This window comes from Bos indicus x Bos taurus, chromosome 3 (genome assembly GCF_003369695.1).
Source record: "Bos indicus x Bos taurus breed Angus x Brahman F1 hybrid chromosome 3, Bos_hybrid_MaternalHap_v2.0, whole genome shotgun sequence".
Lineage (NCBI taxonomy): Eukaryota > Metazoa > Chordata > Mammalia > Artiodactyla > Bovidae > Bos > Bos indicus x Bos taurus.
The window spans coordinates 101,081,246-101,107,643 of record NC_040078.1 but is presented as its reverse complement, the minus strand read 5'-3'; the positions used below and the strand labels follow the sequence as shown (position 1 = coordinate 101,107,643).

The following is a 26,398-nucleotide window of genomic DNA, read 5'->3' as shown; positions in this document are numbered from 1 at the left end:
CAAAGAAGGGCAATGCCAAAGAATGTTCAAACTACACTGCACTCATTTCACTTGCATTCATTTCACATGCTAACAAGGTAATGCTCAAAATCCTTCAAGCTAGGCTTCAACAGTACGTGAACTAAGAACTTTCAGATGTACAAGCTGGATTTAGAAAAGGTAGAGGAAGCAGAGATCAAATTGCTAACATCCTTCTGATCATAGAAGGGCTTCCCAGGTGGCGCTAGTGGTAAAGAACCCGCCTCCTAATGCAGGAGATGTAAGAGATACTGGTTCGATCCCTAGGTTGGGAAGATCCCCTGGAGAAGGAAATGGCAACCCACTCCAGTATTCATGCCGGGAGAATGCCATGGACAGAGGAAGCTGGAAGGTTACAGTCCATGGGGTCGCAAAAAGTTGGACATGACTGAAGAGACTTAGCATAGTATACTGGATCATAGAAAAAGCAAGGGAATTCCAGAAAAACATCTACTTCTGCTTCACTGATTATGCAAAAGTCTTTGACTGTGGGGATCACAATAAACTGTGGAAAATTCTTTAAAAGATGGTTATATCAGACCACCTTATGTGTCTCCTGAGAAACCTGTAGCAACAGGTCAAGAAGCAACAGTTAGAACTGGACATGGAACAATGGACTGGTTCAAAAGTGGGAAAGGAGTATATCAAGGCTGTACATTGTCACTCTGCTAATTTAACTTATATACAGAGTACCTCATGTGAAATGCTGGGCTGGATGAAGCACAAGCCGGAATCAAAATTGCTGGAAGAAATATCAATAACCTCAGATATGCAGATGACACCACCCGTATGGCAGAAAGTGAAGAGGAACTAGAATTTTATAATTTCATTTATTTATTTAATTTATTTCTGGCTGTGCTGGGTCTTCATTGCTGTACGGGCTTTGCTCTAGGTGCGGCAAGTGGGAGCTACTCTGTTGTTTAGGTGTGTGGACTTGTGGAGCATGGGCTTTAGGGCACAAGGGCTTCAGTAGTTGCGTCTCCCTCTAGAGCACAGGCTCAACAGTTGTGGCACATGGGCTTAGTTGCTTCAGGCATGTGGGATCTTCCTGGATCAGGGATGGAACCTGTGTCTCTGGCATTGGCCGGCAGAATCTTTACCACTGAGGCATTGGCAGGTGATTCTTTACCATTGAACCACCAGGGAAGCCCCTTTAGAAAGCTACTCTGTAACAGTATCTCTCAAATAGAGCTCAGTTACCACGTGAATGGGCTTCCCAGGTGGCGCTAGTGGTAAAGAACTCTCCTGCATGAAACATAAGAGCTACAGGTTTGATCCCTGGGTTGGGAAGAGATCCCTGGAGGAGGGCATGGCAATCCACTCCAGTATTCTTGCCTGGAGAATCCCAGAGAGGAGCCTGGCGGACTATAGTTCATAGGGTTGCAGAGTCGGACATGCTGAAGTGACTTAGCATGCATGCATCCATCATGTAAACACAACTTTGAGGATAAAGCAACAGAAGACTATTTCTGCTAGACAGCAAGAGTTCCTGGAAGCTTGTCTGACTATCTTTATTTCTGATAAGTGATGAGGTTGTATGCAGGCCTTGATTAGTTCTCTTAGGCAACTGGGAAAGGCAGGCCCTTTAGCACATAGACCATAGTATTATACAGGCCATTAACCTAGTCTCACTGTCTTGTTCACACTAATACCAAAGTTATATCCTAAAAACAGAAAGGAAGTATAGAGAGGTATAAAAAACTTGAGTTCTGAAGTCAGGTGAGCCTAGGTTATAAATAATTTCCTTATTTACAAAATGGTTATAATATCTACCTCACAGGGTAGTTTTGAAAACTAAATGAATTAACATATATAAACATACATAAGGTTCTCATGTATGATGCCTGGAACATAGTAGAACCTAACCAACAAAATGAAAAATTGGCTCATATAGTTCCTCTTCTCAAAATTCTTCAACAGTTTCCTATGATTAAGTATCTACAACCTGACTTCATAACAAAAGCAAGCATTTACTTCAGCCTTAGCTGTTTTTTCTACTAGACTGTAAGATATTTGAAGACAGGAACCATGTCTGTTTTATGCCCTCAACAATCAGCAGTATCACATGCACAGAGCAGGTACTCAACATACATTTCTTGAATGAATAAGTGAACATCGTATCTCTCTCCATCCATTATATAGCTCATAAACACAATGCAAACGACACTCTTTAGAATAACCATGGTGCTATGCAGGATCCTGAAATGTTAAGGAATTCTGATATCCATTTCATTTCACTGAATGACATTCATTATTTCATGGTTTCTTTCACTTCTGAATATTCCAGGCTCCTAGAGGCAAGGATTATGTGGACACATGAAGTCCATAAACTGGTTTAATTTATAACTCTAACATCCTCTGTCATTTTCACCCAAACTTTATGAGGTGGACAATTGGATGGCTTTAAGAAACAGAGTTAATAAATAGTTTGGATAGAATAAACTGATTAAAGTTAAGTGATTACAATGGCAAAAGTATCCCAACCTCTAAACATGCAATAAAGCAACAAAATAGATTTTTCAGCAACAAAAATATTGTACAATTACCATTTACTTGGTTGATTTCAGAGTTGGAGGACAGGATCTCATCTGCCAATTTCTGTGCGGTAGGAAGAACTTCAGTGTGGTGTGCTGTGATCAAATATTGAATAAACTTTTGTAGCTGGTCCCTATTCATCTGGAAAAGGGTTTCTGAGATAGGAAGACGCAATTTGACTTGGTCTGGTCTACGGATCCTGTAGAGTGAGAGTGCTACCACGTGAGCACAGTAGAATATGTCTTTGTTCCCACAGCCACATGTCACTGAGGTGATTTTGCATCGATCAAAACTGATGGCAACTTTGTAAGTCACGGCTGGTTCAGAAGTAGTGGCTGGTTCAGTTACTGTGCCACTGAGATGGAAGCCTAAGGAAACAAAGAAGACAGGTTTAGAGATTCTCTAGTAAGAAACGTGAAGATTTTCATTTTGCATTCTAGTTCATCAATTCAGAAACTATTTGCTGAGTATCTTCCACATACACAGCAGGCTCTGTCAAAGGCCAATGAAATCTAGGTATAGTTCTTAAGGACACACAATCTAGAAAAAGAGTCCTTACCCTTAAGTCTATGGACCTCCAGAACTAATAAGAAAACTTTTGTTTGTATGTATGTACATTCTTCTGGGGGAACATTTAATACCTTTTTTCATAATCTCAAAAAGGTTAATCAAGAAGCTTGAATAAGAGACTTCCCTGGTGGTCCAGTGGTTAGGAATCTGCCTGCCAATGCAGGGAACACAGATTTGATCCCTGACCCAGGAACTAAAATTTCACATGTGTGGGGCAACTAAGCCTGTGTGTCCCAACTACTGAGCTCGCACGCCCTAAAGCCCATGCTCTGCAAGAAGAGAAACCACCTCATCAAGAAGCCCATTGTGGTGGTTGGGGACTCAAGTGCTCTAACAATGAGTGAGCTTGAATGCACTACACACTTTCAAGGACTTCTTGTTTAGTTTTACAAGCATTGCATCCCTCCAACCCATCCCCAAGTCACAAAGCTAGCTCTGCCTTGAGAAAAAAGATTTGAACAAATTTCAGCTTACTGTTCTATGGCTGAGGCACCTTTCCTAGCTGGCCTCTACACTGTTTAGAAATTTTAGAATAAAATTGTACTGCAGCACTTTCTTCATTACGTATCACAATGGCTCTGACATCTCAGGGTCCAGGAAAAAAGCTGAACTATAAACTATAACCTGCTATGAGGTTAGCCCCCACAAGCATGTTATCCTATAAGTGTACCATGTTGTCCTTACCTTCAACATGCTCCAAGTGCCATTTAGGAATGAGACAAGATTCAAAAAGTGTGTTGCAATGGCCTCAGGCCCCTAACAATTGAGTTCTTTGTAAGCAGTCTTGCTTACATGTCATGCTTAAATGTGCAACAAGGGCTCTGAAAACATCAATATTAGCAAGAAATTGTTAAAAATTCAGGAATGGCTCATGGCTTAAAAGAGTTCCTATTCCCCTGCCTTCTAAACTAAATAGTGGCATAAGTGGAAATAGAAATGTAACTTAATATTGTGTTACAATGTTATAATCTTAATGTTACATTTGTAACGTAACAAATGTACTTAACATTTCTTTACCAGTATCACAGCTGGGGAATTCAGGACATTGGCTGGACCCAACCTTGGACTAAACAGAAAGTGCTAAGGATCAACCAGTTTTATAGCTATGGAAAATATAAATAAAATTTCTTTCCCAAATAAGGAAATCCTATGTTCTTCATGGCTTAGCTCAAATATCACTTCCAGACGAAACTCTATCTGGTGTCCCAGTTACAAAGCTGAATCTTATTAAATGAAGAAACTTTAACATTTGTGCCTGTGGAGCTTACAGTTTAGTTTATAAGAGGGCATTTTACCCAGAATTGAGCAATAATTTCATCAGATAATTTCACAGATGAGGAATAGGCTCACATAAGTTATGCAATTTGCCCCAATTTTATTATATGATTACAGTCATGATAACAGAAATTAAAATGACTGTAAATTCACATTCTGAAACATTTTAGCCTTTAAAACCAATAAAAAATAAATTTGTAAAGAGTTTCCCTCAATTAATGTACTTCTTGAATACATCCAAATTGCTTCTTTTGCTTTAAAAAGAAAATAATTTTTCATCACTAACAGTTTTTGAGCACTTACCATGTGTTCTTTCATAAGCATTATATCATTTAACCCTCACCACAATGTTATATGTTTAGTACTATTAACCCCATTTTTTGTAGGTAAAGAAACTGAGGCTTAGAGAAACAATTTAAGTTGCCTAACTTCATACAGCCTGTAAGCGGAAGAGCTAGGATTTGAACCCAGGCAGTCTGGCTTCAGAGTTTGTGCTCCTAACAATCACATTTTATTTCTATTATAGTGTTCCCCAAACACTAATTTCATTTTCCTAGCTTAGGAAAATCAGAGTGATGCTGGGTACTGTTCCTTAATTTTTTTTACTAACTCAATTTTCATCCTTTGTTTGTATACAGTCAGCTACTATGATACTAAATTTGCAAACTGATAAAAAAAAACGTCCCCTAACAAAATTTTCCAAGCCAGGCTTCAGCAGTATGTGAACCGTGAACTTCCAGATGTTCAAGCTGGTTTTAGAAAAGGCAGAGGAACCAGAGATCAAATTGCCAACATCCACTGGATCATGGAAAAAGCAAGAGAGTTCCAGAAAAACATCTATTTCTGCTTTATTGACTATGCCAAAGCCTTTGACTGTGTGGATCACAATAAACTGTGGAAAATTCTGAAAGAGATGGGAATACCAGATGACCTGACCTGCCTTTTGAGAAACCTACATGCAGATCAGGAAGCCACAGTTAGAACTGGACATGGAACAACAGACTAGTTCCAAATAGGAAAAGGAGTACGTCAAAGCTGTATATTGTCACCCTGCTTATTTAACTTCTATGCAGAGTACATCATGAGAAACACTGGGCTGGAAGAAGCACAAGTTGGAATCAAGATTGCCTGGAGAAATATCAATAACCTCAGGTATGCAGATGACACCACCCTTATGGCAGAAAGTGAAGAGGAACTAAAAAGCCTCTTGATGAAAGTGAAAGAAGAGAGTGAAAAAGTTGGCTTAAGGCTCAACATTCAGAAAACGAAGATCATGGCATCTGGTCCCATCACTTCATGGGAAATAGATGGAGAAACAGTGGAAACAGTGTCAGACTTTATTTTTGGGGGCTCCAAAATCATTGCAGATGGTGACTGCAGCCATGAAATTAAAAGATGCTTACTCCTTGGAAGGAAAGTTATGACCAACCTAGATAGCATATTCAAAAGCAGAGATATTACTTTGCCAACAAAGGTCCGTCTAGTCAAGGCTATGGTTTTTCCAGTGGTCATGTATGGATGTGAGAGTTGGACTGTGAAGAAGGCTGAGTGCCGAAGAACTGATGCTTTTGAACTGTGGTATTGGAGAAGACTCTTGAGAGTCCCTTGGACTGCAAGGAGATCCAACCAGTCCATCCTAAAGAGATGAGTCCTGGGTGTTCATTGGGAGGACTGATGCTGAAGCTGAAACTCCAGTACTTTGGCCACCTCATGCGAAGAGTTGACTCATTGGAAAAGACTCTGATGCTGGGAGGGGTTGGGGGCAGGAGGAGAAGGGGACGACAGAGGATGAGATGGCTGGATGGCATCACCGACTCGATAGACATGAGTTGAAGTGAACTCCGGGAGATGGTGATGGACAGGGAGGCCTGGCGTGCTGTGATTCATGGGATCGCAAAGAGTCGGACACAACTGAGCGACTGAACTGAACTGAACTGAATAGGGACAAATGGCAGAGAATATGTGAAATGTGGTCTCCCATCAGACTCAATCTGGTAATCCATGTGTAAGACAGCACATACCTTATCTAAGTGACTACAAGAAATTCAAAGAGCCAAAACATATAAATATGTTATTTTTTTCTCTTTCTAAAGGTATCTTAAGAGTAATTCATTCATTAAACTAATAACTATTTAAGATCTGCTGTGTTGAATCCCAAGGATACATCTATGCTGCTGCTACTGCTGCTGCTGCTGCTGCTGCTAAGTCGCTTCAGTCGTGTCCGACTCTGTGCGACCCCATAGACAGCAGCCCACCAGGCTCCTCTGTCCATGGGATTCTCCAGGCAAGAACACTGGAGTGGGTTGCCATTTCCTCCTCCAATGCATGAAAGTGAAAAGTCAAAGTGAAGTCACTCATTCGTGTCTGACTCCTAGTGACCCCATGGACTGCAGCCCACCAGGCTCCTCCGTCCATGGGATTTTCCAGGCAAGAGTACTGGAGTGGGGTGCCATTGCCTTCTCCAATAAAAAGACCAAACAACTCCTGAGTTTATAGTATCTATATAACTTTGGGGACCTACTGCAAAAAGCCAACTCATTGTAAAAGACTCTGATGCTGGGAAAGATTGAGGGCAGGAGGAAAAGAGGGAGACAGAGGATGAGATGGCTGGATGGCATCACGGACTCAATGGACATGAGTTTGAGCAAACTCCAGGAGATGGTAAAGGACAGGGAAGCCTGGCATGCTGCTGTCCATGGGGTTGCAAAGAGTCAGACATGACTTAGCGACTGAACAACAATAACATAGTCTAGCTGGGGAGACATATTTAACCACTAAATCCACAAGTAATTATTTAGTTCTAATTGTGAAGAAGTACAGAATGGTTGTTGTTCAGTCGCTAAGTCGTGTATATAATATGGGAGACATGACCTGGTTTAGGGACGGGAGTGGTAAGGGATGGGCTCCTTGAGGAAATAAAATTTTGAGAGGAAATAACATGCAGAATTTTATAGAATAAATCAGAATTAACTAGGCAAAAGGATGGGGAATGGCAGAGTAATGGTAAAGATGACTCCAGGTAGAAAAAAAAAGTGCATATGCAAAAGGCAAAGGAAGACTATGCAGAGGTGCAAAGGCCAAGAGGAACACAGAATGCTCAGAGAATGGAAAGAAGCCCAGCAACTAGAAAGCCAACAGGGACGGGGGACGGGGTGGAAAGGGGAATACAATGAGGCTGGAGAAGCAGGCAGGAGCCAGGGCTCTGGGATGCATCCCAGCTCCTCCCGATGCTCCATACCCAAGAGGGTCACTAAATGTTGCAGATTCTGCCTCCTAAGTATCTCTCCATTCCAGCTGCTCTCTGTGGTGACCCAAGGACCAAAGAACAGATAAAAGCAAGGAGGGTCTTGGAATGCAGGAATGGAAAAACCAGATCCTCATTGTCCTTCCCTCCCCCATGTTGTAACTATTAACAGATTTCAGGTCCTCCTGAGCAGTATAACCTGTCTCTCCTCCTGCCGCACACAGGGAGAAGGTATTTGCCTTACTCTTCCCCCACCAAGTATACGTGCCTCATCCAATCAGCAAATGACTCACAAGACCCCTATCCCACTCCTTGTACCCTGGGTATAAAAGTGGACTAAGGACCCCTGTTCTGGAGAAGGAAATGGCAACCCACTCCAGTATTCTTGCCTGGAGAATCCTGTGGACAGAGAAGCCTGGTGCGCTGCTATCCATGGGGTCACACAGAGTCAGACACAACTGAAGCGACTTAGCATGCATGCATGCGTTGGAGAAGGAAATGGCAACCCACTACAGTATTCTTGCCTGGAGAATCCCAGGGACAGAGGAGCCTGGTGGGCTGCCGTCTATGGGGTCGCACAGAGTCGGACATGACTGAATCGACTTAGCAGCAGCAGCAAGGATCCCTGTTCAGCGCTGGTTCTCCCTTGAGCTGGCCCACTGTTCTAACAGTGTCTCCCATTCTAATAAACTTTATTTCTCTCTCATTCTGTCTCATGTCTGGAAATCCTTTTCCAATCCTTGCCCGGACCATGACACTCATCCTTTAACTCCCCTAACACTGCCTCAGACCAAGATCATAATAATCTCCTACTTGGATTAACTAATCTTCCTGCCTCCTAGTCTTACTTCCCTCTCATCTTCCATAACATGAACAGAATGATCTTCCTAAATCATGGCATTCCTACTAAACTATGACCTATTCATTTCATAGTCTTGGTATCTAACACAGAATCTGGCATAGAAAAAAATTTATAAAAATGTTTGTTTAAAATCTTTTAAATGATTCCTAACTGATAGTAGGATAAAGTTCAAATTTATGATGCAGTCTCTTTTTTTATCTCTTCAGACTTGCTTCCTGCCACTTCTCAGTACACTAAACATACTAAACTACTTGCAGATTCTTGACTATGCAATGTTTTCTTAGCCTCTATGTCCCAATACCAGGTGTGAGTTTCTCACCTCCTTATCCTAATTCTCAACTCAAATGATACCTACTCTGGGGAATCTTCCCTGATATCCTTAGAGAATTAAATGCTTCTCCTCCTTTTTTTTTTGATGGTACAACGTGCGCGATCTTTCCCAATCAGGGATTGAACCCCTGCCCCTGCATTGGGAGTGTGGAGTCTTAACCACTGGACCTCCAGGGAAGTCCTAAATGCTTCCTGAGCTCTCGTTTTTTTTTTTTAATCAGCCATATCTCTTTTACAGCACTCGATATCAGTGTAATTAATAGTTTTTATATTTGCCTTTGCCCTTTAGATTGTGAACTCCTTGAAAACAGGGGTTGTCTTTTTCATCCTATGTTTTCATCTCAGGCACATTTTAAGAGTTTCATAAGTATTTGTTTATGGATGAATGAATAATTGAACACTAAACTGAATCTTTAATTTATACATCCACATTCATGATTCACAGAGAATTAAGCATGCTTATGAAATTCCTGATTTTATAATAAAATAAAATCAACCAATAATTAAACAGTTTTACTGGGATGGTGAACAAAGTAACAATAATTTGAATACAAGCTAATAATTGTGAAACATTGATATTATTTTCCATAATTCATATTTATGCCTCATATGGACACCTGTTACGCTTCTGCCAATCTTCAACCCCTTTTCTAAAATATAAAATATGAAGTTTCATTAGCTAACAATCATTGGATACTCACTATGTGCGAGAATATTCTAAGTACTTTCCATGTATTTTCTAACTAAATCCTCACAAGAGCTCTACAAGATAGGTTTGTGTATTAGTCCCCTTTCTCAGATGACGAAACTGAGGCTCAGACAGTAAAGGAAACTATCTAACATCACACAGCCTGTGAGAGGCTGAATTGGGCTTTGCACCAGGTAGTCTGGTTCCAGAGCCTGTACTCTTAACTACTATGATAAGTCGTACTGAATACGACTATGCAGTTAAAACTATGTATACAGAATTTTATAAAAGTAATTAGCAAGCACAGTGCTATACAAAGATGCACTAAGGACAAGTCAGTAAACTCTAACGTTTGCCTGATTTCCTGGGCAATTGTTAAAGGCAACTGAAATTGACAAGTGCTTATGATACTCTCACAGTTGGAAGGAAGACGAGCTCATGAACTCATCTGTACTAGACAATGTCTCAACACAGGGAGTGAATCATCTGAAGGTTCTAAAGGAAAGCACTTCTCAGTATAGCCCTCTGACACCATTCAAAGTCTTTTGTGTTTCTGAGTGCAAAAACGCCTCTAGTAAAGCTTGGGCAATTAAAACCACTTTGCTCATTGGTCTTTTGCTTCACCAGACCCTTGAGCAGGTGCTAATGCATGAAAATGAATGTAGTTTCAGCCAATGGCAGGGAAAAGGAGAGCAGTGGTTCACAAGAAGAATAATTTTTCTTATAGTCAGTTTAGGTACACACATACACACACACAAACTAGGTAACTTCTTTGCACCAGAACACTTTTCTCTTGAAAAAATTTGGTTTTGATGAAACTATATAGTATAAATTACATTTTCTCACTTTATTCCTGTTTCCTGGAAGGCTACAGCAGTATACTAGAAGCCACTCTTTTTCCTTTCTGTCACTTAGCAAAATGGTAGTTACACAAAGGCTTAAAACTGTGAAAGTGACATGTTCAAAATAACTAATTTCCCTTGTAGAAAACCTTATTCAAAAGCTGGATAACTACTGCTTAACAAGAGCGCTGGGATGGCTCTATGGACTCATTCTATTATACACTGAGCTGAGGAATCAAGGTGCTTGGGTTCTAATTCCAATGCCCCTCAATTCCTCTATGCCTCAGTTTCTTAATTATGCAAACAGACATAATACTTATATGCCTACCAGATTCATACGAAAGTAATTAGTAAAGAACACATTTCCCAGAGATATCAGTCAATAGCAATCCCAACCAGCCTATATAAGTTTATAAGAACCAGATGGCACCCACACCACTGGATGAGGATGCGAGAGATTGCAAAGTGAGGAGCAGTATTGTTATTTGGGAATATAAATGATGCTGCCCCATTACCCTGAGAGCTATTTGGTTTGTTTGTATTAGAGAGGTCACCCTAAGCTTCTCAGAGCAGCTGAGTAAGCTGGAGGGCCCTTCTTGTGGCCATCTGCTCCCCTCCCAGACTCCTCTGGCAAATCAAGAGGGTTTCCTTGTATTAACCTCTGAAGAGCAGCCACAGGCCCTTCTCAGCACCAGCTTCAGCAGGCAATGGTCTCCGCTCTCCATCTGTGCCAGCAACACAGTTACAGAATAATGAGACTTCCCAAGCCCAGGCATTCACTTAGAGATACCCTTGCATTACCTAGTTTACCAGTACTCATCTACTTGGATCTCTATTAAGGGGATTACGTGTATATTTTAAAAGATTGAATTATCTTTCGTTATTTTAGAAACACTTTATGTAGAAGAAAATAAAACAGAAAGGATTTGTCTGGAAAATTCATTTAAACATCTAATATGTATAAAGCATAATTATTTAAAAATGATAAATTCATTCTCCCTACCCCAGCCCTCTGTGGAGCAAAAGACTTATGGAATAAGCTGTCTGTATACTGATGGACAACCAACCTATTCAGAACTGCAGATCAGAAGCCTGCTTCTCACTTTATAGATATGAACACAAGTTGGAAAAAAATACCACATCCCTTAAGCAGTTCTCTGCAAAAACAATGTGTATATATACAAGGTATTTAGTTCAGTTCAGTTCAGTTCAGTCGCTCAGTCGTGTCTGACTCTTTGCAACCCCATGAATCGCAGCACGCCAGGCCTCCCTGTCCATCACCAACTCCCAAAGTATACCCAAACTCAAGTGCATCGAGTTGGTGATGCCATCTACCATCTCATCCTCTGTCGTCCCCTTCTTCTCCTGCCTCCAACCCCTCCCAGCATTAGAGTCTTCCAATGAGTCAACTCTTCGCATGAGGTGGCCCAAGTATTGGAGTTTCACCCTCAGCATCAGTCCTTCCAATGAACACCCAGGACTGATCTCCTTTAGGATGGACTGGTTGGATCTCCTTGCAGTCCAAGGGACTCTCAAGAGTCTTCTCCAACACCACAGTTCAAAAGCATCAATTCTTCAGTGCTCAGCTTTCTTCACAGTCCAACTCTCACATCCATACATGACCACTGGAAAAATCATAGCCTTGACTAGATGGATCTTTCTTGGCAAAGTAATGTCTCTGCTTTTTAATATGCTATCTAGGTTGGTCATAACTTTTCTTCCAAGGAGTAAGCGTCTTTTAATTCATGGCTGCAATCACCATCTGCAGTGATTTTGGAGCCCAAAAAATAAAGTCTGACACTGTTTCCACTGTTTCCCAATCTATTTGCCATGAAGTGATGAGACCAGATTCCATGATCTTTGTTTTCTGAATGTTGAGCTTTAAGCCAACTTTTTTACTCTCCTCTTTCACTTTCATCAAGAGGCTTTTTAGTTCCTCTTCACTTTCTGCCATAAAGGTGCTGTTATCTGCATACCTGAGGTTATTGATATTTATTGATATTTCTCCCGGCAATCTTGATTCCAGCTTGTGCTTCTTCCAGCCCAGCGTTTCTCATGATGTACTCTGCATAGAAGTTAAATAAGCAGGGTGACAATATACAGCCTTGACGTACTCCTTTTCCTATTTGGAACCAGTCTGTTGTTCCATGTCCAGTTCTAACTGTTGCTTCCTGACCTGCATATAGGTTTCTCAAGAGGCAGGTCAGGTGGTCTGGTATTCCCATCTCTTTCAGAATTTTCCACAGTTTATTGTGATCCACACAGTCAAAGGCTTTGGCATAGTCAATAAAGCAGAAATAGATGTTTTTCTGGAACTCTCTTGCCTTTTCCATGATCCAGCAGACGTTGGCAATTTGATCTCTGGTTCCTCTGCCATTTCTAAAACCATCTTGAACATCAGGAAGTTCACGGTTCACGTATTGTTGAAGCCTGGCTTGGAGAATTTTGAGCATTACTTTACTAGTGTGTGAGATGAGTGCAATTGTGCAGTAGTCTGAGCATTCTTTGGCATTGGCTTTCTTTGGGATTGGAATGAAAACTGACCTTTTCCAGTCCTGTGGCTACTGCTGAGTTTTCCAAGGTATACATGTTGCCAAAAAGGAGGTTATAGGCTAATAACTACTGCCTGGGTTATTCATTTGAACAGAGAAAAGGACAATATATAATTATAAAATGATTTCCAGAAATTACCCTACTCCATTTAGTGGTCTACATCAATGGGGAAAAACAGAAAACTAAACAAGAGTTGCTTTTCAATCAGAAAAGGAAAAGGACACCCACAGCCATTTCTGATCAACCACAATATTGAGTGAGGAGATGTTTATTTCTGAAAAATCTTCAAAATAGTATTCAGATTTATATTAAAGCATTAAAATTACCCATATATCTTTTTCCAAGAGGAAAAGCTTCTGGCTACTTCTTTGAGATTGTATGGCCTGAATCAAGACACCAGAATACACTGAAATTCTACTAAAATGAGTTAATATCCATGAGATTTCTAGTACTCATGCCTGGAAAATTCCATAGACAGAGAAGCCTGGCAGGCTACAGTCCACAGGGTCGCAAAGAGTCAGACGTGACTGAATGAGCAAACATACTGTAATACTACAAAAATATTATTATGTTAGTATTCCAACTATAACTGCAGTTAACTCCTTTATTACAATATCTAAAGGCCCCCTCATTTTGAGCTGAGCCCTAACCTCAAATGATTTAAAGAAAAATGTCTATGCATAAGTATCATATGTGTATGTTAATTGCTCAATCATGTCCAACTCTTTGTAACCCCATGGACTGTAGCTCACCAAGCTTTTTTGTCCATGGAATTCTCCAGGCAAGAATACTGGAATGGGTTGCCATTCCTTTCTCCAGAGGATCTTCCTGAACCAGGGCTTGAACCTGGATCTCCCGCATTGCAGGTGGATTCTTTACCATCTGACCCACCAGAGAAGCCCATATAATCAAATTCTAGCAGCAATCAAAAGGCTAATTTTCAGGGGATTTTAATCCTCATTTTTTTCTAAACTCCATGACATTTTATTTCCAACATGGCCTTTTTAATATGGAGATGAATGCATATCCCTCATAACATTCTTTATTTAAAGGTTTCATATGCTAGTAAGAACACCATTCCTAACATTTACAGCATTCTGGTCAAGGCCTCACATTACCCTCTAGCTTTATTCTTTTGTTCCATCTTGCAGCTTGACCTGTGTGGGGCAGCAAGAATGTCAAAACAAATTCAATTAGGACAATGCTTTTCATTTTGTTTAGAAACTGAGCAAACCATTTTTCCACATTCTACAGTAATCTGATTCCATACAAACACCAATCAAATAGAAGACATTCTCATTAAGCCTTCATTCAGGGTTCTAAATGCATTCACATCATCCATTGGATCCAAGAGCCATTCTTTACTGGAAAAATCTCTAATGTCAGCAACTCTTCTGAATGAAAATTACATTCTTACTGTACAATTTCATCAATTGGCCAGCTTTCCCTTGTGCCCACTATTCTTATATGGCTTTTAACTCCTTTGCTGCTTCATCCCCAAAGGCAGGGAACAAAACTGCAAAATAGAATGTTCCTCCTCATGTATACTTCTTTAGAAAGATTCCCAGAATCACCTTTGGAATATATAAATTGTGAATTGTGCTTTTATGGGTTCTCATGCTCTGTGTAATGTAATTTATTTTTTAATACATTTGAGTTTAAATTTGTTTATAAAACAGTCATGATCTAAGCTAAAGTTCAATTTATTCAGGCCTTGCCTCAGAATTATAGCACACCAGAACTCAGAAGGTATAGACATCAAGGAAAAGAAAAGCTGCCTTCTGTAAGTCAGCAAACTTGCTTACTGAGGAGCCTGTAGGAGAAACAAAAAAGTCAGGTGAAGTTTTCTCCTGTATAAGCCAGGTTAAGATTCAAGAGTTCATCTGCAGTTCATGTAGGGACTCTCAAGACCAAGAATACACCGAAGAAGAAGGCTACAGAATGTTTTTGTAGGCACAGAAGTGAAGATTCCTGGAAGGTGAATGGAGATACCCTTACCTGATTGGTAGCTGAAAGATAAAAATCTAGAAGGTCCACAAAGATAAGAGCCAAAGAAGTTTCTTTGGCTCAAAGGTCTAAGTAAGACCACACATGGAATCCCAGTATGTAAAATGTTTTGCCAGGTAAAATATTTGACTTTTTTCTCATGCAAAATTGAAGGGAAAAAGGAAAATAATCACTATTATCTAGGGAAATAGCACTTAAACTTAATGATCATCTGAGACAATGAATGTTGAAAAAGATGAATCTCAGATCATCAGGGTTATTACCATATTTTTAATGGCCACCATAGTGAGCTATTTTTTAATTTTTCTTATTTTTCTTACTCTAATGAAGGAAAAAAAGATTTTCAAGCTCAGGCAGAAAGTGAAGAGGAACTAAAAAGCCTCTTGATGAAAGTGAAAGTGGAGAGTGAAAAGTTGGCTTAAAGCTCAACATTCAGAAAATGAAGATCATGGCATCCGGTTCCATCACCTCATGGGAAATAGATGGGGAAACAGTGGAAACAGTGTCAGACTTTATTTTTTTGGGCTCCAAAATCACTGCAGATGGTGACTGCAGCCATGAAATTAAAAGACGCTTACTCCTTGGAAGGAAAGTTATGACCAATCTAGATAGCATATTCAAAAGCAGAGAGATTACTTTGCCAACAAAGGTCTGTCTAGTCAAGGCTATGGTTTTTCCTGTGGTCACATATGGATGTGAGAGTTGGACTGGGAAGAAGGCTGAGTGCCAAAGAATAGATGCTTTTGAACTGTGGTGTTGGAGAAGACTCTTGAGAGTCCCTTGGACTTCAAGGAGATCCAACCAGTCCATTCTGAAGGAGATCAGCCCTGGGATTTCTTTGGAAGGAATGATGCTAAAGCTGAAACTCCAGTACTTTGGCCACCTCATGCGAAGAGCTGACTCATTGGAAAAGACTCTGATGCTGGGAGGGATTGGGGGCGGGAGGAGATGGGGATGACAGAGGATGAGATGGCTGGATGGCATCACTGACTCGATGGACGTGAGTCTGAGTGAACTCCGGGAGTTGGTGATGGACAGGGAGGCCTGGCGTGCTGTGATTCATGGGGTCGCAAAGAGTCGGACATGACTGAGCGACTGAACTGAACTGATAGTGAGCTATTTTTTTATTTTTCTTACTCTAATGAAGGAAAAAAAGATTTTCAAGCTCAGGATAAATATAATATTCTAACAGCAATTCTAAGAGAATAACTCATTGATTCATTCATCAAACTTTATTTAAGCTCTTAAAATGTGCTAGGTACTAGGCTGGGTACCAAAGATACTAAGATGAGAAGAAACAGTGTCTAGAGGGAGAGCAGACAAGTAAACATTTATAACTGAGAAAGTAAATATTATGACAAAGATTGGCAAACACTATTACAGAAAACAGAGCAGGAATAACTAGTCCAGGCTGAGGGGCTGAAATTCAAAGAAGACTTTCAGGCAATAATGATATTTGAATTAATTTCAAATTTGATATTTGAAAGTGAAAAGGAGGCAGACAGGTAGCTAAGATCTATATTACCTGAGAAGCAATATGAGAAGTGCCACAGAGTAAGATGGAAACGCAAGGGTAAAACAACAATCTAGACTGAAGAGAGGGCCAGAAGTAGGGAAAGGAGGTCAAATGGCATATGCAGAAGCAAACCAGCCTTGTGGGAAGGCCTGGCAGCAAGAAGTATAGTATAATATGAGATGCAGTATAGTACAGTGATTATGTTGTTTCTTATTGCTGCTGTAACAAATTACCAAAACTTGGTGGCTTAAAACAACACAGATTTATTATCTTACAGTTCTGGAAAACAGAAGTCCAAAATGGGCCTCACTAGGTTAAAATCCAAGTGTCTACTAGACTTCCCTTGCAGTCCAGTAGTTAAGAATCAGGCACTTCCACTGCAGGGAACGTGAGTTTGAACCCTGTTTGGGGAACTAAGATCCCACATGCCACTTGGCACAGCCAAAAAACGTGTCTGCAAGGCTACATCCCTTCTGGAGGCTATAGGAAAAAAAAATCTATTTTCTTGCCTTTTTCAGCTTTTCCTTGGCTGGTGGCCCCTTCCTCCAAATTCAGCCTTAGTAAGGGCTGCATCTCCACTGTATCAATCTGACACTGAAAAAGGACTACTGTGGCTGCACTGCGACTACCTGGATAATCCAAGATAACCTCCTCAACTCAAGGCCAGCTGATTAGTAAATTTAATCCTCTCTGTAATCTTGAAGTGAAAGTGAAGTCTCTCAGTCATGTCCGACTCTTTACGACCCCATGGACTGTAGCCTACCAGGCTCCTCCCTTCATGGGATTTTCCAGGCAAGAGTACTGGAGTTGGTTGCCATTTCCTTCTCCAGGGGATCTTCCCGACCCAGGGATCGAACCCAGATCTCCCACATTCCAGGCAGACGCTTTAACCTCTGAGCCACCAGGGAAGCCCCTGTAATCTTAATTCCTCCTTATCTCATAATATAACATAGTCACAGGTTCCAGATGACTGAGATGTAGACATCTTTGGAAAGCTATTATTCTGCCTAACATAATGATTTAAGAGTGTACATGCTGGAGTCATACTGCCTGGGTTCATGTTCTAACCTCTTTTAATAGTTGTGTGACCTTGAATAAATTACCTCTCTGCACTTCAGTTTCCTCATCTGTAAAAAGGGATAGTAATACTATTTTGTTGTAGTGATATTTATGTTTTCTCAGTTGTTTCAGTCATGTCTGACTCTTTTCAACCCCATGGACTGTAGGCCACCAGGCTTCTCTTTCCATGGGATTTTCCCAGCAAGAATACTGGAGTGGGTTGCCATGCCCCCTTCCAGAGGATCTTCTTGACGCAGGGATCGGACCATGCATTCTTTACTGCTAAGCCACCAAAGAAGCCTGCAGTGAGGTATAAATGGATTAATATGTATGTGGTTGAAGGGTAAAAAATAGCTCCTGTACAGCTATAAACTGCTACAAACTAATTGAAGAAGGATGCCTGATGCTGTCTTGCTGGCAAGCTTTGGATCCTATCCTATATACTTTGTTTTCTTTTATTTATTTTTTTTTAATTTTTAAAAATTTTTTAAATTTTATTTTTAAACTTTACAATATTGTATTAGTTTTGCCAAATATCGAAATTAATCCGCCACAGGTATACATGTGTTCCCCATCCTGAACTCTCCTCCCTCCTCCCTCCCCATACCATCCCTCTGGGTCGTCCCAGTGCACCCGCCCCAAGCATCCAGTATTGTGCATCGAACCTGGACTGGCGACTCGTTTCATACATGATATTATACATGTTTCAATGCCACTCTCCCAAATCTTCCCACCCTCTGTGCTAAGATACACATACCATTTCATATTAGCCATTTATATGTGTGCATTTCAGTGGTATTAAATACATTTCACATTGTTGCACAGACATTACCATCATTCATCCTCATAACTCACTACATCTTGTAAAATAACTCTCCATTCTTCCCTCTCCAAGTCCCTGGCAACTGCCATGCTGCTTTGTGTCTCTATGATTATAACTACTCTACCTCATGCAAGTGCAATCAGACAGTATTTGTCTTTTGGGGACTGGCTTATTTCATTTAGCATAATGTCCTCAAGGTTCATTCATATTACAGCATACTGGCTTCCAGGTGGCGCTAGTGGTAAAGAACCCGCTTGCCAATGCAGGAGACATAAGAGATGTGGGTTTGATCCCTGGGTCAGGAAGATCCCCTGGAGGAGGGCATGGCAACCCACTCCGGTATTCTTGCCTGGAGAATCCCATGGACAGAGGAGCCTGCAGACTACAGTCCATAGGGTTGCAAAGAGTTGGACATGACTGAAGAGATTTAGCACACATGCAGTGTCCTCTAGATTCATTCATATTATAGCATACTGTAGAATTATCTTATTTTTTAAGTATGAATAGCATTCCATTTTCTGTATTACCACATTTTGTTTATTCACTCATCCATGATTTTTGCTTTTTCTTTTTTTTGGCCAAGTCATGCAGCATATAGGATCTTAGTTACCCAACCAGGGGTTCAACCTGTGCTCCGTGCAGTAGAAGCACAGTCTTAACCACAGGACTGCCAGGGAAGTCCCTCTTTTGCATTTTAGCTACAGTGAATGATGCTGCTATGAATAAGGGTGAACAAATATTTCTTTGAGACCCAACTTTCAATTCTTTGGGGTATATGTCACCCAGAAGTGGAACTGCTTAGCCATATGGTAATTCAATTTTTAATAATTTAAAGGAACCTCCATACTGATTTCCATAGCAGCTGTACCATTTTACATTCCTACCAGCAGTATACAAGTGTCCCAATTTCTCCATATCCTCGTTAACACTTGTTTTTTCTGGGTTTTGTTTCTTAAAGTAATAGCCATCCTACTGGATATGAGGTGCTATCTCAAAAGAGTTTTGATTTGCATTCACTTCCCTAATGATTAGTGATGCTGAGCTTTTTTTTTAATGTGCTTATTAACTATTTGTATATATTCTTTGGAGAAATGTCTATTAAGATTTTGGCCTATTTTTGAATGAAGTTGTTTGCTCTTTTGTTGTTGAGTTTTAGGAGTTCTTTACATATTCTAGATATTAATTCCTTATCAGATATATGATGTATAAATATTTTTTCCCATTCTGTGCATTGCCTTTTTAATTTATGGATAGTGTCATTTGGTGTACAAAATCTTTAATTTTCATGAAATCCAATTTCTTTTATTAACTGTGTCTTTGGTATCATATCAAAGAGATCACTGCCAAATACAATGCCACAGAGCTTTTGTTATATGATTTCTTCTAAGAGTTTTATTGTGTTTTAGAAGAAAGAAAGAAAGTGAAGTCACTCAGTTGTGTCCAACTCTTTGCAACCCCATGGATTGTAGCCTACCAGGCTCCTCCATCCATGGAATTTTCCAGGCAAGAGTACTGGAGAGGGTTGCCATTTCCTTCTCCAGGGGATCTTCCAGACCCAGGGATTGAACCCATGTCTCCTGCATTGCAGGCAGATGCTTTACCATCTGAGCCACCAGGGAAGCCCTTTTATTGTTTTAGGTATTACATTTAGGTCCTTGATCTATTTTTGAATCAATTTTTGTATATGGTATTAGGTAAGAGTCCAACTTCCTTCTTCTGCATGTGGACATCCAGTTTTCCTAGCACCAATAGTTGAAGACTGTCCTTTCCCCACTGAATGGTCTTGGCATCCCTGTCAAAAATCATTTAACCACATATATGAAGGTTTATTTCTGGGTTCTATACTCTATTCCATTGATCTGTATGTCTGTCTGTATGCTACACTGTTTTGACTACTGTAGCTTCAGAGTTAGGTTTTGAAATGTCCTATATATTTTTGAGCAGACTAATGTCAGTGAGTGAGTGAGTGAGTGAAAGTCACTCAGTTGTGTCCGACTCTTTGTGACCCCATGGACTATATAGTCCATGGAATTCTCCAGGCCAGAATACTGGAGCGGGTAGCCTTTCCCTTCTACAGGGGATCTTCCCAACCCAGGGATTGAATCCAGGTCTCCCACATTGCAGGTGGATTCTTTACCAGCTGAGCCACAAGGAAAGCCCAAGAATACCGGAGTGGGTAGCCTATCCCTTCTCCAGCAGATCTTCTGACCCAGGAATCGAAACGGGGTCTCCTGCATTGCAGGCAGTCTTTACCAACTGAGCTATTAGGAAGCCCAGACTAATGTGAAGTGTAGTCTATTACAGTCTTTTTCTTTGCCTATTAGTCTTGAGTCTGAATGTTTAATTGAACCTAAGAAGATACCCCTCCCTGGTTGATGTGGCAAAGTGCTAAGCTCTTTGCTATGACATGGTATGTGCTATATTAAGTTTTAGCTATTATTATATATAAATTGCTTAAAATAAGGACTAGCAGAATCTTGACATTTGTTGAAAAAAATATTGCTATTAGTAGTAGTATCACCACCACCTCCACCATCTGTTCTATAATGGTGGCCTCTACATGGGACTTTGAGCAGTTTATTATGGCTGAAGTGCTTACTTGCTCAGTCATATCTGATTCTTTGCAACCCCATGGACTGTAGCCTGCCAGGCTCCTCTGTCCAAGCGGATTCTATGGGCAAGAATACTGGAGTGGGTTGCCAAGCTCCTCCTCCAGGGATCTTCCCAAGCCAGGGATGGAACACAGGTCTCCCACATTGCGGGTGGATTCTTTACCCTCTGAGCCAACAGGGAAGCCCAAGAATACTGGAGTGGGTGGACTATAGCTTCTCCAGGGGATCTTTCCAACCCAGGAATTGAACTGGGGTCTCCTGCACTGCAGGTGGATTCTTTACCAGCTGAGCTACCAGGGCTGAAGGGTAGAGTATAAAGAAGAGGATGGAGAGATGTGCCCAAAGAGGTAGCAAGGGATGAGATTATAAAGGTAACAGGTAAATAGTGTTGGTTCTTCTCTGAAAACAAGGAAGAATCATTAAAAGCCTATTTTAAATAAGTCAATATCATGAGTAGATGTACATTTTAAGAAGATCATTCTGGAGAATGTAGAGAATGAATTGAGAGGCTGGAACAGAAGCAGAGAGATTAGTTGTTAAAAGCTATTTATAGAAAAGAAGTGATGGTGAAAACTAGGATAGTGTCAGGTAATTTTAATGGTTACTTTTTGCTGGAACACCTAAAAGTATATCTCTCAAAATCTTCTGGGATCCAGGTCTACATTTGCAACTGCCTGCTGAACATCTGAGGAAGTCACTTAACATGTTTTAAATTGAATTCTTCATCTTTCACCCAAAAATTATGCTCCTCTGACTTTTCAGACCCTATTAAAGAAAACAGGCTGGTCACTCAGTGTTGAACTCTGGTCAGATATTCTACAACCTGTTCTTTTCCGTACCTCCTACATACACAGTTTACAATATTCTCCAAAAATGGTCTATAACCTATCTACTCATTCACTCTGTCAAGCAAACAATCAAATAACACCTTCTGAACAATGTGATAAAGTTGAGCAATAAAGATGCAAAATTAGACAAAGTCCTTGAGTATATTATAATCTAAAAAGAGAGAGACGTGTAAACATAATTATCAGTTCAGTTCAGTCGCTCAGTCGTGTCCGACTCTTTGTGACCCCATGAATTGCAGCACGCCAGGCCTCCCTGTCCATCACCAACTCCTGGAGTTCACTCAGACTCATGTCCATCGAGTCAGTGATGTCATCCAGCCATCTCATCCTCTGTCGTTCCCTTCTCCTCCTGCCCCCAATCCCTCCCAGCATCAGAGTCTTTTCCAATGAGTCAACTCTTCACGTGAGGTGGCCAAAGTACTGGTGTTTCAGCTTTAGCATCATTCCTTCCAAAGAAATCCCAGGGCTGATCTCCTTCAGAATGGACTGCTTGGATCTCCTTGCAGTCCAAGGGACTCTCAAGAGTCTTCTCCAACACCACAGTTCAAAAGCATCAATTCTTCAGTGCTCAGTTTTCTTCACAGTCCAACTCTCATATCCATACATGACCACAGGAAAAACCATAGCCTTGACTAGATGGACCTTTGTTGGCAAAGTAATCTCTCTGCTTTTGAATATGCTATCTAGGTTGGTCATAACTTTCCTTCCAAGGAGAAAGTGCCTTTTAATTTCATGGCTGCAGTCACCATCTGCAGTGATTTTGGAGCCCCGAAAAATAAAGTCTGACACTCTTTCCACTGTTTCCCCATATTTCCCATGAAGTGATGGGACTGGGTGCCATGATCTTCGTTTTCTGAATGTTGAGTTTTAAGCCAACTTTTTCACTCTCCTCTTTCACTTTCATCAAGAGGCTCTTTAGTTCCTCTTCACTTTCTGCCATAAGGGTGCTGTCATCTGCACATCTGAGGTTATTGATATTTCTCCTGGCAATCTTGATTCCAGCTTGTGCTTCATCCAGTCCAGTGTTTCTCATGATGTACTCTGCATAGAAGTTAAATAAGCAGGGTGACAATATACAGCCTTGACGTACTCCTTTCCCAATTTGGAACCAGTCTGTTTTTCCATGTCCAGTTCTAACTGTTGCTTCTTGACCTGCATACAGATTTTTCAGGAGGCAGGTCAGATGGTCTGGTATTTCCATCTGTTTAAGAATTTTTCACAGTTTGAGGTGATCCACACAGTCAAAGGCTTTGGTATGGTCAATAAAGCAGAAGTAGATGTTTTTCTGGAACTCCCTTCTCCAGTGGACCATGTTTTGTCAGAACTCTCCACCATGACCCGTCCGTCTTGGGTGGCACTACATGGCATGGCTCATGTTTTCACTGAGTTAGACAAGGCTGTGGTCCATGTGATCAGATTGGTTAGTTTTCTGTGATTGTGGTTTTCATTCTTTTCATTCTGTCTGCCCTCTGATGGAGAAGGATAAGAGGCTTATAGATGCTTCCTGATGGGAGAGACTGACTGAGGGGGAAACTGGTTCTTGTTCTGATGGGCGGGGCATGCTCAGTAAATCTTTAATCCAATTTTCTGTTGATGTGAGGGGCTGTGTTTCCTCCCTGTTATTTGACTTGAGGCCAAACTATGGTGGAGGTAATGAAGACAATCCTTCAAAAGGTCCCATGCATGCACTGCTGCACTCAGTGCCCCTGACCCTGCAGCAGGCCACGGCCAACCCATGCCTCCGCCAGAGACTCCTGTACACTCACGGGCAAGTCTGGGTCAGTCTCTTGTGGGGTCACTGCTCCTTTCTCCTGGGTCCTGGTATACACAAGTTCTGTTTTTCCCTCCAAGAGTCTGTTTCCCCAGTCCAGTGTAAGTTCTGGCGGCTCTATGGTGGGGTTAATGGTGAACTCCTCCAAGAGGGCTTATGTCATACCCAGGTCTACTGCACTCAGAGCCCCTGCCCCTGAAGCAGCCCACTGCTGACCCGTACCTCCACAGGAGACACTCAAACACAGTTCTGTCTCAGTCTCTGTGGGGTCTCTGTGTCCTGGTATGCACAAAGTTTAAGCCCTCTGAGTGTCTCTGGAGGGTATGGGGTTTGATTCTAAATATGATTTTGCCCCTCCTACTGTTTTGCTGTATGGTAGTTTGAGCATTCTTTGGCATTGCCTTTCTTTGGGATTGGAATAAAAAGTGACCTTTTCCAGTCCTGTGGTCACTGCTGAGTTTTCCAAATTTGCTGGCATATCAAAATTCTCCAAGCCAGGCTTCAGCAATACGTGAACTGTGAACTTCCAGATGTTCAAGCTGGTTTTAGAAAAGGCAGAGGAACCAGAGATCAAATTGCCAACATCCGCTGGATCATGGAAAAAGCAAGAGAGTTCCAGAAAAACATCTATTTCTGCTTTATTGACTATGCCAAAGCCTTTGACTGTGTGGATCACAATAAACTGTGGAAAATTCTAAAAGAGATGGGAATACCAGACCACCTGACCTGCCTCTTGAGAAACCTATATGCAGGTCAGGAAGCAACAGTTAGAACTGGACATGGAACAACAGACTAGTTCCAAATAGGAAAAGGAGTACGTCAAGGCTGTATATTGTCACCCTGCTTATTTAACTTCTATGCAGAGTACATCATGAGAAACGCTGGACTGGAAGAAACACAAGCTGGAATCAAGATTGCCAGGAGAAATATCAATAACCTCAGATATGCAGATGACACCACCCTTATGGCAGAAAGTGAAGAGGAACTAAAAAGCCTCTGGATGAAAGTGAAAGAGGAGAGTGAAAAAGTTGGCTTAAAGCTCAACATTCAGAAAACGAAGATCATGGCATCTGGTCCCACCGCTTCATGGGAAATATGGGGAAACAGTGGAAACAGTGTCAGACTTTATTTTTCGGGGCTCCAAAATCACTGCAGATGGTGACTGTAGCCATGAAATTAAAAGACGCTTACTCCTTGGAAGGAAAGTTATGACCAACCTAGATAGCATATTGAAAAGCAGAGACATTACTTTGCCAACAAAGGTTCATCTAGTCAAGGCTATGGTTTTTCCAGTGGTCATGTATGGATGTGAGAGTTGGACTGTGAAGAAGGCTGAGCGCCGAAGAATTGATGCCTTTGAAGTGTGGTGTTGGAGAAGACTCTTTAGAGTCCCCTGGACTGCAAGGAGATCCAACCAGTCCATTCTGAAGGAGATCAGCCCTGGGATTTCTTTGGAAGGCATGATGCTAAAGCTGAAACTCCAGTACTTTGGCCACCTTATGCGAAGAGTTGACTCATTGGAAAAGACTCTGATGCTGGGGAGGGATTGGGGGCAGGAGGAGAAGGGGACGACAGAGGATGAGATGGCTGGATGGCATCACTGACTCGGTGGACGTTAGTCTGGGTGAACTCCGGGAGTTGGTGATGGACAGGGAGGCCTGGAGTGCTGCAATTCATGGGATCGCAACGAGTTGGACACGACTGAGCGACTGAACTGCACTGAACTGAACCGTTTTACTGGGGCTTCTCCTCTGCCCTTGGACATGGGTATATCTCCTCGAAGTTGCTCCAGCCCTGCGTAGCCGCCGCTTCAGCGCCACACAGCCACCGCTCCAGCGCCTACCAGGCTATAGTCCATGGGGTCACAGAAGAGTTTAACTGACTAAACAACAACAGTAAGAACACTGTTAAATGTATCAATAGTAATACTATAATGTAATCCACGGGTATCATGATACAGAATATTTTCAAGTCTCCAAAAATTCTCTCAGGTGTCTTTTTGTCAGGTCCCTCCCCTGCCAAGAGCCAACCACTGTTTTAATATTTTTCACCTTAGATTGGTTTTCTTGTTCTAGAACATCATATAAATGGGGTTATGTAACATGTATCTATGTTGAACATTATATTTGTGAGATGTGTTACATTATTATGTGTATCAGTAGTTCATTTCTTTTTAATGTCAAGAAGTATTTGATTGTATGAATATACCACAATTTGTCCATTGTTCTTTGAATAATATTTTAGCTTTTTCAGCTTTTTTGCTATTGTGACTATAGCTGCTGGAAACTTTTTATACAAGAGTGTGTGGATGTTTTTTTGAATTTCTCTTGGATAAATTCCTAGGAGTGGAATTATTGGATCAAAGTATACAGAGATATAATTGATTATATCATTTTGAAATTCATCTGTTTGTTTATAGTTATTCCCACTAGCATTTATATGAAAGTTCTAGTTGCTCATTTCTTGGCTGACATTTTGTGATGTCAGTCTTTTTAATTTTAGCCATTCTAGTGAAAGTGGAGAGTGAAAAAGTTGGCTTAAAGCTCAACATTCAGAAAACGAAGATCATGGCATCCGGTCCCATCACTTCATGGGAAAAGATGGGGAAACAGTCGAAACAGTGTCAGACTTTATTTTTTTGGGCTCCAAAATCATTGCAGATGGTGACTGTAGCCATGAAATTAAAAGACGCTTACTCCTTGGAAGGAAAGTTATGACCAATCTAGATAGCATATTCAAAAGCAGAGACATTACTTTGCCAACAAAGGTCCGTCTAGTCAAGGCTATGGTTTTTCCTGTGGTCATGTATGGATGTGAGAGTTGGACTGTGAAGAAGGCTGAGTGA

The 26,398-nt window shown here is 41.1% G+C and overlaps 1 protein-coding gene across 1 annotated transcript in view; it reads right to left on the bottom strand.

Moving 5' to 3' along the window:
• ZSWIM5 (zinc finger SWIM-type containing 5) overlaps positions 1–26,398 on the bottom strand; it is a 159,523-nt gene that overhangs the window by 46,959 nt on the left and 86,166 nt on the right. Inside the window, exon 2 of the mRNA XM_027537442.1 lies at positions 2,565–2,921. Coding sequence (XP_027393243.1) covers positions 2,565–2,921 — 357 coding nt within the window. The remainder of the gene's footprint in view (positions 1–2,564; positions 2,922–26,398) is intronic.